This window comes from Mesoplodon densirostris, chromosome 14 (assembly GCF_025265405.1).
Source record: "Mesoplodon densirostris isolate mMesDen1 chromosome 14, mMesDen1 primary haplotype, whole genome shotgun sequence".
NCBI classification, from domain to species: domain Eukaryota; kingdom Metazoa; phylum Chordata; class Mammalia; order Artiodactyla; family Ziphiidae; genus Mesoplodon; species Mesoplodon densirostris.
Window position 1 is genome coordinate 5,092,944 of NC_082674.1, and position 12,792 is coordinate 5,105,735.

Below are 12,792 nucleotides of genomic sequence, written 5' to 3' on the forward strand. Positions count from 1 at the left end.
TGCAATATTGAGTCCCAATAAAGCCTTGCCTCAATTCCTCATCTGACCTCTAATCAATTTCTAGTGATTAAAGTGATCCAAGAACCTAGTAACATCATCACTTAGGAAAGTCCAAGGGTTTTAGGAGCTCTGCACCAGGAATGAGGATGAAGACCAAATATGTATTTCTTATTATAAATCATGATCTGTCACCCTGAGCCCCCTTAGCTCCATGTCTGAATAGACTGACTTCTATCAGTTCTCTCTTGGAGTTTGGGCTGTAATATGTTTCCAAGAATTCCTCCCCATAAGCTGTTACTGAGGAGTCACAAGACGGTTGTGTGTGTGTGTGTGTGTGTGTGTGTGTGTGTGTGAAGCAGGAGCTGTGCATTTTCTCAAGGGATACCTCATCACTCCTTCCACCATAACACAGATGTCACTTTATTCAAGTGTTGTTTGCACTGAACTGACCTGTTGCAGTCAGCTCAGGTGGCCATAATAATACACCTTAAACAACAGACATTTATTTCTCACAGTTCCAGAGGCTGGAAGTCCGAGACCAAGGTGCTGGCTGATTGCGTGCCAGGTAAGCAATTCCTGCTGCCCCCGTGTGGCAGAGACCACTGGTCGGTAACACTGGGGAGGACACGCCCAGGCTCCAGGCTCTGGGAGGGGGGTATTCCCTCTGCCTCCCCACCTCCCGGGACACCCAGACTCAGCAACTCCAGGTATTGCTTGGTTGTTATTTGTTTGTTTGCTTGAGTCTGTGGAACCTTCTCTTGAGGATTAGATGTTCTGAATGTGCATCTTCTTTCAGGAAAATGAGATGTGGCCTTACCCTGAGATCCTGTGATAAGAAAAAAGTTCTCAGAAATACAGCCTGGTATCCAGCATTCATACACAGATACGAGATAGGACAGGAAGGAAAGAGGAGGACAGAGAGTTGACCCAGACCTTCATACACATGCAGGGCGGGGATGGAGGAAGAGGAGGCTGCATTCTTTCACCCGAACCTGGAACCGTGGTGCCAGAGCCATGGACACCACGAGAGTGAGGAACGTATGAGAGCTCGGGTCAGGCACAAGGGCCGGTGACCGAACGGCACCAAAGGCAACAGCAGTGAACTGAGGTCTGAACTATTAGGAGAGGTTTGCCGGCTTGTCCGGGGCTAGGGAACTTAAAGAGACTGAATCATCTCCTTAAAATAAAGTATCTTTAAAATCATAGCAGGATAAAAGTTAAATACAAAGAAATCAAATGGTTCTTAGAAACAAACAGAAACAAGAATCTCCAAAGGGGTCTCCAGACCTGTTTAGGTCCAGAAAGGGTCTTTGCAGCCCCAGTTCTATTCTTACTCCCGTGGTCCCCCGGAACTGGCCATCCACAGGTGGTACACAAGGCCCCGTGGATCCTGGCCGCCCAGGACCCACCCTCCACCCTCATTTCTGGTAGACAAACCCACTGCCTCGCCCAACCAGATGACCCCGCCTGATGTGTCCTGGTTCTCCCCTCTGTGGCTGTGCTGGGACTCTTCTCACTGTTCACTGCGTCCGGGTCAGCTCTCTGGGAGGCAGGCTCTGACATGGATGTTTTCTGGCAGGGGATGCTCTCCGAATGGCTCTCATAGGGAGTGGGGAAAAGAGGGCCTGGGAGGGGGTTGTGATAGAGCTTCAGCGGATGGGACTTGGCTGGGACCCTTCAGGACTGTTCCAAATTAATGCAGCTGAGCAGGCCTTTAACTCCCAATGGACCAATGATTGGAAGCATTGCCTCCAGACATTTGGGTGAGGCAGCTTCCTCTGGCAGAGAATTCCCAGGAAGTGAGCTGTCAACACCCCCTCACTCCAGGCAGCTTGGGGAGTGAGCGCTGCCTGGAACCATGGTTCCACTGTAGGATGGGAGAACGCAGGTTCTATAGGCAGGTCTGTGCAAAGGCAATGCAGCATCGACCTGTCAGATTTCACCCAAAGCCTGTCCACTGGATGGAGCTTCATGTCCTGTTCCCCTGTCAGCCTTTATTGTAAACCTTTAAGACATTATACCACATGGTCACACGCATGAGGAATGAGCTCCGGGCACCACAACCTCTGTTCTGATTCTCGCCTGATTTCCTCACGGTGTTGCCTTTCTGCCTCTCTGATACCTCCATTCCTTCCAGGTTCCCATATTCTCCGGCTCCTGGCCGCCTGCCTCAAACGTGCTCTCACGTCTAAGACTTGATGACTCATTCTACTTACCTGGGACCGCACATTGACTCTCCTTAAGACCCACAGTGAATTACTGTGACTTGACAGCAAGTCTAGAACGAAGGCATTAGTAAGTGTGGACTAGGTTTCCATAGCTTAACACATGCAAGTGTACATTCTTCTGGGAATTATCAGAAGAATTACCTAACAGGAGGTCACCCAGGGACCCAGACTGATTTCACTGTAGGGTCCAACCGTCTCACTAGGTGGCTGTGTGCTCACTGTGATGGAGACAGGCCAGGCCAGTTAGAGGTCTTGAAGTTCTTCTCTCTGCCTCAGCTCAGAAGTGACAGTTCTGTGCACAGTCTGGTGAACAAAATGAGTCACATGCTCCCTCCTACCTGCAAGGGGCTGGGAGATGTGGGGAAGCACGTAGATATTTAGTGAGCATCAAATGTCTGCCCACAATTAAGTCCACCTAATGTTGAATATAACTTAGTCATTCCTTCAGAACTAGAAAAGCCTTTTAAAATTCTGTCAAGCCACAAGGATAAGATCCTATTGATTGTTCTAGAAAAACAATATAATAAAACGTGAAAATAACTGAATCAGCCAAGAACCTTGAGTAATAGTACCGTGGGTGTCACTAACTGGCAGTGATCTTGGGACCTTCAAGGGCCACTTTAAACCTCAGTGTTTCTATGTGTGAAATGAAAAGATGAGATTAAACTTTCTCTCTGGTCTAAATGTCGGTGTAGAACCTATGGCCTTTGCATCTGAGCCATATAGAAGTACAAGGTAGCAGAGAGTCCTGGAAGACAAGATTCATCTGTTTCTTTCGACAAATATTTATTAAGTGCCCAGAACTTGTGCTTACTGTGCTGGGGTTAGTGGTGACCAAGACAGAAAATGATTTTACTTTCTGAGAACGTGCCAGAAAAATATCTTTACTTTTTTATTAACATGGTAACCTTCTTGCTTATCAGCATGTACTTTATCACCTTGGTATGACATTTTTATTTTTGTTATGAAATTATTCTCTAAATCGTAGTCACACATGGGCACTTTCTAGCTACTTGTATTAGTGTGCTAGGGCTGCTGAAACAAAATACTATGGGCTGAGTGGCTTAAGCAAGAGAAATTTATTTTTTCACAATTTTGGAGGCTAGAAGTCTGAGATTAAGGGACCGGCCAGGTAGCTTCTTCCTGAAGGCTGAGAGGGAGAACCTGTTCCAGGCCTTCTCCTAGCTTCTGGGTCATAGCGGGAATCTTTGGGGATGCTTAGCTGGTGGACGTATCACCTCATCTCTGCCTTCATGTTCCCATGGCATCCTCCCTGTGTGCCTGTCTGTCTCGAGATTTACCCTTTGTATGAGGACACCAGCTGTATTGGATTAGGGCCCACTCTTTTCCAGTACGACTTCATCAGCAACAACCCTATTTCCATATAAGGTCATATCAGGAGGTGGTGGAGGTTAGAACTTCAACCTATGAATCTGGGGGACACAATTCAGCCCTAGAAGTGCTGTTGTTAAGTGATCACAAGGATGAATTTCCCCTTCACTTGTACTTTCTTTCCTGAAGTTCTGTTTTTCTTCCTTAAGCTATCATGCTTTGTTTTTTTGACCACACATTTTATTGTGATGGTAAGGCAGTTTTGCTTTTTTGTATTTTCTTTCCACGTGTTCTGGGAAAATACCTGGAGCCTTGCATTTTTTTCTAGCTCCAGGGGTCTTTGTACAGCAGAAGGCAGAGCTGCCTGAAGACAGCCTCTCTGGGTTCCTTATGCGGATGCTCCACTTGCGGAAGAGGTTATTTGGGACATCTAGGCTGGGAAGGAAAGAGAGGAGGTCTTTGTGGGAAGGGAGGCAGGGGTTGGACAAGGAAAGCTTTCCCAAGAAGCCCTGAGAGCGGCAGAGACTTGGCATCACCCTGCGAGGTGGGGAACCTCTCAGCTTCCTGTGTACCTGGAAGAGAAGCTGAGCACAGCCTGCTTGCAAGGGACTGCAGGGCTTGGAGAAGGGAATGCTGGATGGACAGGGTGATGGGCTGAAGATGACAGGTTACATCCCATATCTCAGCATTGTAAAATCCCCCAGATTCCTATGTGCCTCTAGGGAGAGAGAAATAGAACAACAACTGACATTCTGACTGCTTGCTACTCTAGAAATAAGGAATTGAATTTAAGTTAATTTTAAAAATTAAAGAAATGTGAATTTTCTATACTTTCAGAATGTGTGATTATGAATTCATACAAACTCCATTGTCTAAAAATGTTCTGTTTTAAGCCACCAGTGTGAATCTTGAGCGCTCAATTTTCTATGTAAAGGAGGAACTTCATAACGGACTTCCATTTCTCCAGCCTCTGGACCATTTATTTACTGTGGCACTGATTCCCTGGCCTGTAACCACCTAGCACAGAATCTTGCCCTTAGTAGGTAATCAAAAAGGGACTTGTTCAGAGAGTGAATGATGAGTCACATTGCCCACAGGCACAAATGCTTAGCAACAAAGTGTATTTTTTAAAGTGATCTTGACCTGACAAACCGCTGGGTGAGATGGCTGAGAGCCGTGACCTGTGCAGAGGGTCAGTCGGACAGAAAACCAACCAGTGATGGGTGGACGTGACCTTGAGAGACATTGGAGAGAACCAGGAAGGTTGCTCAGCAGCACAGCTCAGAGCAGATGACTTTGGTCTTTATTTATTGAGCACTTACTATGTTCAAGGCCCTCTGGGAAATTCCATACAAAATTACTTCACTGCTGTTGTACAGAATCTCACAACCTAATAGAATCAGGCAGTAAATATCCAAAACATGAAGTCTAAGAGATGCCATGATCAGCATGGGGACAAACTATTGTACAACTTCAGACTCCTGGAGATGGGGAAAGCAGTGATGGATTGGGAAGACTTCACAGAGAAAAACGACATTTGAGATGCAGTGTATGGCCTGCTGCAAACTGTATTGTCAATGACGGCGTCCTCTTTCCCCATCTCCCCAGCAAAAATGATGTTAACAAAGACAAACAAACATGGGAATGAAGTAACACACACACACACACACACACACACACACACACACACACGGCACTGCTTAAGGCCTCAATGACTCAGTTGGGTAAGAAGTTGGCTTTGCACCTCAGCCCTCTTCCTGCCAGCCCTCCCCGCATCCCCATTCCCATGCCCCTGCTAACCATATGAACATCTGCATCTCAGTATGGGCCCAGTCGTCCTCCTCCCTGCTCTTTGCTGCCATCCTTTCATTCATTTAATCATTCATTCATAAGCAGTATCACACCAGTACATTCCTGGTACCACAACCAGTGTATAGAAGGGGTGAATATATTTTCTGTGAAGCTTAGGATTTTATGCAGAATCATTTTCATCTTCTGGTGAGAGGCTGGAGTAACCAAGTGTTGTTAGAATTCTTCCCATTGTGCCTTTTCCTTGAAAGATGACATTTGTACAAAGAATTAGACAAAGACATCAGAAGTGCTCATTCATATGTGGGGAGGAAAAGTATTTACCGGAATAATTTCTCAATGTAGATGAGAAGATTTATTATGATTATGATTTTTAAAAAGATGGTTATGTAGTAGAGGAAGACAAATGATGCAGTGTCAAAATACTTAACAATCTTGTAATTTGGGGGAAAATGAGACAAATAACAGCTAAGGACTATGGAATCCTTACAATTTTCCAGTTATGTTGAGATTGCTCTATGCATATTTGCCTTATTTAACCCCTGCCAAGATCTCAATGACCATCTGTATTTTTCAGATAAGAAAATCAAAGCACAGAGAAGTTAAGTAACTTGCTTAAGGTCACTGGGCCCGTAGGTGATGGCATTAGAATTTGTGCTGAAGAAAGCTATGGTGGTGGGTATTCCCATACTTCTGGAGAAAAGAGTCTGTCTATTGAAGGAGGCATTCTTTCATACGCACCAATAGGTTTTGTTCAGATACGCATGCCTGAGACATATAATTTAGCACTGGTGCAACTTCCAGCTACTAGAGGGAGTGGCAAAGAGAAATCTTGCAGGAAAATTCTACCCTCAAAGACCTTTGGCTCTAACAAGCTAGAAACCCTAAGCATAGGAAGTAAACTGCTGTGCCTGGATCTCGGGAATCCCCAGAAGGAAGGACCAGACAAGTTGCCTCCAGTTCTCCGTCCGTCCAAGCAATCAGGTAGTGGGATGCAAAGACATTTCACGTGACGCTGGCGTGGAAAGGCCCTCAGCCTTCATCTCAATGTCCCCACACGCCGGGGCATCGAGCCCAGGTTCTGGGAGCTCCGATCTGCTCTGAGGCAGTGCTCTTTGTATCACCCGGGCTAAGAGTGTTTTGGGGTCACCCATTTCTCTCCTGTCTTGCTGATCGTTTCTCCCCGGCGCATCAGCATCTGGGGCAGTCTTCTGGCTGCCGCCGGACGACGCGCCCTGTGCGCCTCTTGGCGGCGTGAGGTCCGGGTGGCCCCCTTACCGTCCTGGACACCCAGCTCTGGGCGCTCCTGCGAGCCTGGAGGTCCGGGTGCGCCTCTTGGCGGCGTGAGGTCAGGGTGTCCCCGCGGGCCTGCGCGGCCGAGGGCGGGGCGCGGCGGGCGGGCGGGCGGGCGGCAGGGGGCGCTGCGCGCCGGGCGGGGGCGCGCGGGCCGACACTGTGCTCCCCGCGTCTTTGTGCCACTCGGCGCCGCCGCCCACTCTCCCCCCGCGGGCCGTGCGCCCCGGCTGGAGGGCGGACGGGAATAAAGGGCGACTCCGGGCGGGGCGGCGGACGCGCAGCGCGGACACCCGGCCCCGGACCGCGGACCGAGGCGCGGCGCGCGGAGCCCCGCCCGTGGCCGAGCAGGAGCGGCGGCCCTGGGGCCCCTGCCACGCGGGACCAGGTGGGTGACGCGCGTCCCCTTTGTGTCGGCCTCGCGGGAGCCGGGCGCGGCTGAGGGGCCCGAGAGAGGTGGCCGTGCCGAGCCGGCCTCGGGCGCCGGGATCGGGCAGGGGCGAGGGCCGGTCCGCGCCCAGGGCGCCACCCTGGCCCTGCACCTCGGTGGCTCCAGTGCCGCGGCCCCTTCGGGACCCCGCCCGCCTCCCCGGTCCGCCGGGTCTGCAGCGCCGCGTCCCCGCGCTCCGGCCGGTCCCGCGGACGAGGTGGCGGCCCTGCATTGGGGGCCGCGGGACGGACGACCACGGTGGACGGGGTCTGGCGAGGGCGAGCTGCCGGGGCGCGGGGCGTGGGGGTTCAGCCCGCGGGGCGGGAAGGTTCAGCCCGGCCAGAGTGGGCCGGCGCCGCGTCCTCCGCGGGGCACATCCCGGCGCCCGATGCCCGCGGCCGCCCGCCTCGCTCCTCCAAGTCGTCCCCACCCCAGGGGCGCGCGGAAAGTTCCCTGCGGGTCTCCCCGCCCCACCCTCCGACGGTGGCTCCCCAGCTTCCCCGTACCGTCCTGGGCACCCAGCTCTGGGCGCTCCTGCGAGCCTGGAGGCTCAGGGTCGCGGGGAGGAAGGGGTGCCTCGTGCACCGTAAGGATCTCCATAGGCAGACCTCTGGATGGGCACTCCAGAAGTTCTCTCTGCCTGCCTTTTCCCAGTGAACAATTATAATAATAATAAAAATCTCGCTCAACAAGTATCCCATGCTGGCCTTGTGCCAGGCCTAAGGCAGGCGGGGTGAGGGAGCCCCAGGGGAGTATCCCCAGCGTGTCCTGCTGCCCTGCGGGGGGAGGGAGCTCTGGTCCCTGAACTAAAAGCGGACCTCACATCTTGCTTTGAACTGTTGTGGGAGGAAAGCCTTTTCCTAGGAGCGGGCCTGGGGATCTGATACGGACACATTCCAGTGAATCTGGCCGGGGGCGGCTGGCAGATAAGCTGTGCGGATAGTAAAGTGTGAGACAGAAAGTGCGCTGTGCGGACACCTGCCTGAAGAGCTGTGCGCTCTGTGAGTGTCCAGGAGGTAGAGGCAGGGGGCGGAGGGTCCCAGCTGCTGGGGAGCCTGGTACTGGGTCAGAGCTTGAAGGAGGGGCAGGTTCTAGGTGACAGGAAGGGCCCCAGGCCAGAAGGAACTGCCCAGCAGAGGAAGGGGGAAGGAACACAAAGTGTGACCCTCGAACATTCCCACAGGCCTGCAGCCCAAGTGTTCCCTTTCCTGGTACTGAGACTCGGGACCTGGTCTTTTGCAGTCTTCCAAAACCTTTTTAGTTTTTGCTTTTATTATTTTTTAGAGAGTGCAAAGGAATTGTGCCTAGAGTGGCCAGATGAGGGTAGATCGTGAATTCTGAATTCCAGGCCTCCTTTGGCCTTGATCCTGTGGCAGTGGGAGCTGTTGATGCTTTTGGAGAGTGAGCTGGGCCCGGATTTAGAGTGGTGGAGGCAGGGTTGAAGGATGCAGACCGCACCTTACTGTCCCGTGTGGGGTGTGTCGCCTTTAGTCCCCAGCGTGGGCTCCCACCTGTGTGCATTATCAAAGGTCAGGCATGGATTCAGAACCTCAGGAGAAAACAAGGTGCAAATGACCTAATTTTAATGGGAGGGGCCTTTTCCAGATCCAGCACCACTGGGGTTTGGGAGTTTGTTTAAAGAAGCTCTGATTCAAGTGTCAGGACGCTTGGAAGAGGAGCTGATGAAGGGAGAACTCAAGTGCGGGAGGGCAGAGCTGCAGCCGGCAGATGATGGTATGGGCACCCACGGGCCGTGAAGATGGGGGTACGGAAACCTGCAGGGGCACTTACCAATCACTGTGTTTTAGAAGCGTGTTCCAGTGCCGTTACTTTGATCGAGTGTCATCCCTGCATCCAGGTCTTCACCTGAGTTCAGGGCTTGGCTTGTGGACTCGATGTGGTTTGGGACTTGGAAGGGACTGCCCACACTTCAGTTGAAGCTGCTGGCATTTAGCGGGTGAACGTGCCGCTAGGCCAGACGGCGGCAGGGCCAGACGCCGGGAGCCACGTTGCCTGTTTTTTCCACTGTGGTTCATAATTTGTCCCCACTGCCTTCTTTTGTGCACATTTCTCCTCCTTCTTGAGAGCCTTTCTCTCTGGTGTAGAGACAGGGGAAGTCTGTCCCCGCAGACTGAGCATCACAGAGCTCGCTGGTCAGCACAGATCACCAGGCCAGCCGGCCCACTGTGACAGAGGACATTATGGACTGGAGTGGGGAGGTCAGGGGCCCCAGCGACACAGAGCGCCACGGCTGGCCTGGGCCTGGCATCAGCCCTCCCGACGGTCTGCTGTTCTTTCTCCTGTTCCACCCTAGAACTGGGAGGATGAAGACGTGTCAGCTGCCCTGGGGTCTGGTGGTCTGGAGCCCCTCAGACTCTTCCAGGGCATCTGGCCAATAAGGACCTCCCCTGGATCCCTGGGGTGGGGAAGATCAGAGGCAGCCACGAGGCTGTGAGTAGAAGGGAATGCTTCTACGGAAGATGGACCCTCCCCGTGTTCCCTTGGGTAGTTTCCTACCTTGGAGACCCGAGAACTAAGTTGAAGGTTCTTTCCTTTAAGACTGGAAAAGTCACGTGAGGCGATCATTTCTGGAACCAGCCTCCTCTCTCCTTTGTTTCTGCATTACTGACACACATGAATACCTTTTCTTAATTAGATGAAGAAATTAAATGGAAGCAACTGTTCACCTACCTGCTGGGGATTCGGGCTGAAAGGCAGAGCTTGTACAACTTTCTGACCCAGCTCTGCGACCTTGAGCAAGTGTCTTAACCTCCCTGTGTGGCCCCAGTTCCTTCAACTGTGAAACTAAGGTGTTGGTCTAAATGATTTCCAAGATCCAGATATAAAAATGTGCTGCTTTAAAGGTCTTTTCCAGGAGCATCAATATTGCCAATGCAACCATTTTTAAAGAATTTTGCAAGAAAAAACATTATATGTATTTTTGCTTTCAGAACAATGGCTTTTCTCAAAGATGATAAGTTGAGAGATGGGCTTTGAAGAGGGTGGCTCCTTGGTGGTGAGAGTCTGCATCTCCCTTCTTTCCTGGAATCTAAAGCCTGAATCGGATTGTGTTTCCTGAATGGCCTATAGATAGACGCAGAGTAGGGCTTTCACCGAGAAACAGTTGGACAAGCTGGATGCAGTATTACAGAGAAAAAATAAGTTCCTGGATAGCATGAAGAAGCATGTCAACCAACATATTCTAGTCTCCTGGAGTTTGGCTCCCTGGAGAGCCAGGGAACAGTAGGTGCTCATTTAGCATTTTCCATCACCAGGTGCTGATAGGAAGTGATCTGTGTGCTTGGACCCAGTTCTCACTTGGCCCGTAGGACAGGCATCTCTACTGTCCCCAACCTACCAAGGTGAGAGGGACAAGGAGAAGTTGTGGTGTCCAAGGCCAGGTATGTGGTACATGTTGAAGATGGCATGGAACTCAGAGTCCTGTGGAAAAGGATATCCCCCTTGACCTTGAGGAGGCTATGGTCTGGGGGGCGGAAGGTAGCCAGTCACAGATTGTTCTAGCGCTAGGGCCGGTGTGCACCATGCAGTAGGGCGTGGTGAGCAGCCTGCCCGCTGGAGCCATTGATGCTGGCTAGGACCTGAAGGATGAGTCCCGGTTAACCAGGCGAATGAGACGATCAGGGTCAAATTCTGGGGCTGGGAACAGCAAGAAACTGCCTGGGGTGGGAATGGAACTTTGGGCCGGCACAGTGGGGCTGAGCCCCTGTCCTGTTGGAGGGTAGCCCGGCTATCTCTGAACCCTGTTCAAACCAAGCTCCTGGGTGCAATGCCGCTGCTTTCACTTCTGGAATCTTCTGGACCATCCCAGCAGTGTGGGGGACTTCCATTCTTTGGTTTTGGAGCCTGTCCTAGAAGTCTTCCCTCCTTTTCCCTTCCCGCCCCCAGTTTCCTTGGTAGAGGAGAGAGGCTTCAGGGAAGATGAGAGGAAGCCCAGCAGCAGCCATGGTTTTTACAACCCAGCGTCGCCACACTCTGTCTGCGGGGTCACCTGAGCAAGGCTGCTGTGATTCCCCAGGTGATGGCAGCCAGGCCTGTAGTGGGGAAGCTCCGAGCTGGAAGTGAGCCCCAGCGAAGGATGGCAGTGAGACTGGGGTCACCCCTGCGCCTGCCGGCTCCACCCTGCAGGCAAGAACCCGGGCAGAGCTGGTGGGGCAGGGAGTTCCAGACCCAGCAGATGGAACCTATGATATGGTTGACGTGGGACATGTTTTGGCCTCCAAAGGGTCAGTTTTCAAACAGTCCTTTGAAACAGAGCATGTTTGATGTTTAGGTAGCAGCATTTAAAGGTGGTTTGGAGGGTAGTGGGCTGTGCAGGCTGCATCAAAGGAGAACAGAATGCCTTTCGGACTTCCCCTGACCCGCTAGCCACGCAGGTAGCCAGGGAGCCGTTCCTTGACGGTCTGTCTCTGCATCTGGGACGTGGTACCTGGCCAGGGGCAGGTGGTGTGTGCATCCCCTCCCTGCTTGTCCTCTGTAGCTGGCAGGTCTGCAGGCGCTCCCACGTTCCAGAACAGCCCCGCTGGCCACCCCTTGCTGCCCAATCCGCGGGAAGGCTTGCCCACACACCCTACAGGAAGAGCAGCCTCCCGGGCAGAGAGGCTGCTTTCCCCTGCCCCGCTCATGGGTGGACAGTGCGCAGACCTCTGCATTAGGGGCCTCTTTGACCTCAAGGTAGAACAGTCTCTTCAGTAGGTGTTCTGAGGCCAGAGTCATGCAGATATTGTTTCACTTTCCCGGGACGACTTTTGTGGTTCCCAGTGGTGTCCGCCTCCAGGCTCACCACTGACCTCTTGTCACTTTCCTGCTGAGACAGCGTTGCATGTTAAGTCACGCATGTGCCCCTGGATCGAGCTTCTGAGATTCTTCCCCACTTGGTTGCAGCCCGTCTTTCCAGGCTGATCTGTCCGCAGCTTCCACACGTAGGCCCTGGAACATTCTCCCACCACCTCCACGTGCCAAATGCCTAATGATCCTTCCGGGCTTCGCACACATGTTGCCTTTTTCTTAAAGCTGTGGGGTCATCACCGTGGGAGCCGTGGAGGCGGACTCCTCCAGAACTGGCGTCTTGCAGATGAGAAAATGCAGGCGCGGAGCAGAGAGGACGGAGTGGCAGCCCTGGGGCTCCAGCCAGGCCCCTTTCCCTCCAGGCCCCAGCCTCTTCTTTCTCCCGTCAGCTGGGAGCCTCTTCTCTACCAGGTGTTTCCACAGCAACATTTTTTCAGAACCTGTAATTGCACTTAAACCTCTCCAATCTAATTTTTCTGTAACTTTATCATTTCTTTTACTAAATTATAAGCTCTGCAAGGGTAAGAACTTCTTCATGTTTGCATTCCCTCAGTGCCTATCGTGCTCTCTCTAAATGAATTTTTGCTCTGTGATTGAATCCAAGATAGAGAAACCTGGTTCAAAAGGGAACCTGAGGCAGGTTATCAACAAGGAGATGGGATCAAGGTTCACATTCTGTTCTCCAGCAATATCTGAGCAAATTGAGAGATGCTTTCTCTTTGGGGAGGTCAGGCCACAGAGCAGGGCACTGGAGGATGTGTTCATGAGGATGTCGGGGACCCGTGGCTGAGGGTGAGGCTCCATCAGCCTCATGAGTCTGGATCTTTCTAATGGGAGACAGAGGTGCTCTAGGTAAAGAGGTGAACAGGGTTCCTGGAGTGTTTGCCAGGTGAA

General features: G+C 52.1%; 2 protein-coding genes across 9 annotated transcripts in view; one reads left to right on the plus strand and one right to left on the minus strand.

Annotated features, from left to right (window-relative positions):
- The first annotated feature begins 6,275 nt into the window (after positions 1 to 6,275).
- RNF144A (ring finger protein 144A) overlaps positions 6,276 to 12,792 on the plus strand; it is a 116,567-nt gene continuing 110,050 nt past the window's right edge. For 5 of the 8 annotated variants that reach the window (XM_060116713.1, XM_060116712.1, XM_060116719.1 and 2 more), the window contains exon 1: positions 6,797 to 7,050. The gene's annotated coding sequence lies outside the window, so the exon portion shown is untranslated. Of the gene's footprint in view, positions 6,354 to 6,796; positions 7,051 to 10,436; positions 10,455 to 12,792 lie in introns of those variants that run through there. The other 3 variants (XM_060116716.1, XM_060116715.1, XM_060116717.1) reach the window with 3 other exon arrangements.
- LOC132502122 (proline-rich protein 2-like) lies at positions 6,719 to 7,692 on the minus strand. Its single transcript, XM_060117925.1, has 2 exons — positions 7,567 to 7,692; positions 6,719 to 7,375 (listed from the first exon to the last, which is right to left on the minus strand). The coding sequence occupies exons 1-2, from the start codon at positions 7,690 to 7,692 to the stop codon at positions 6,719 to 6,721; spliced, it is 783 nt and encodes a 260-aa protein (XP_059973908.1).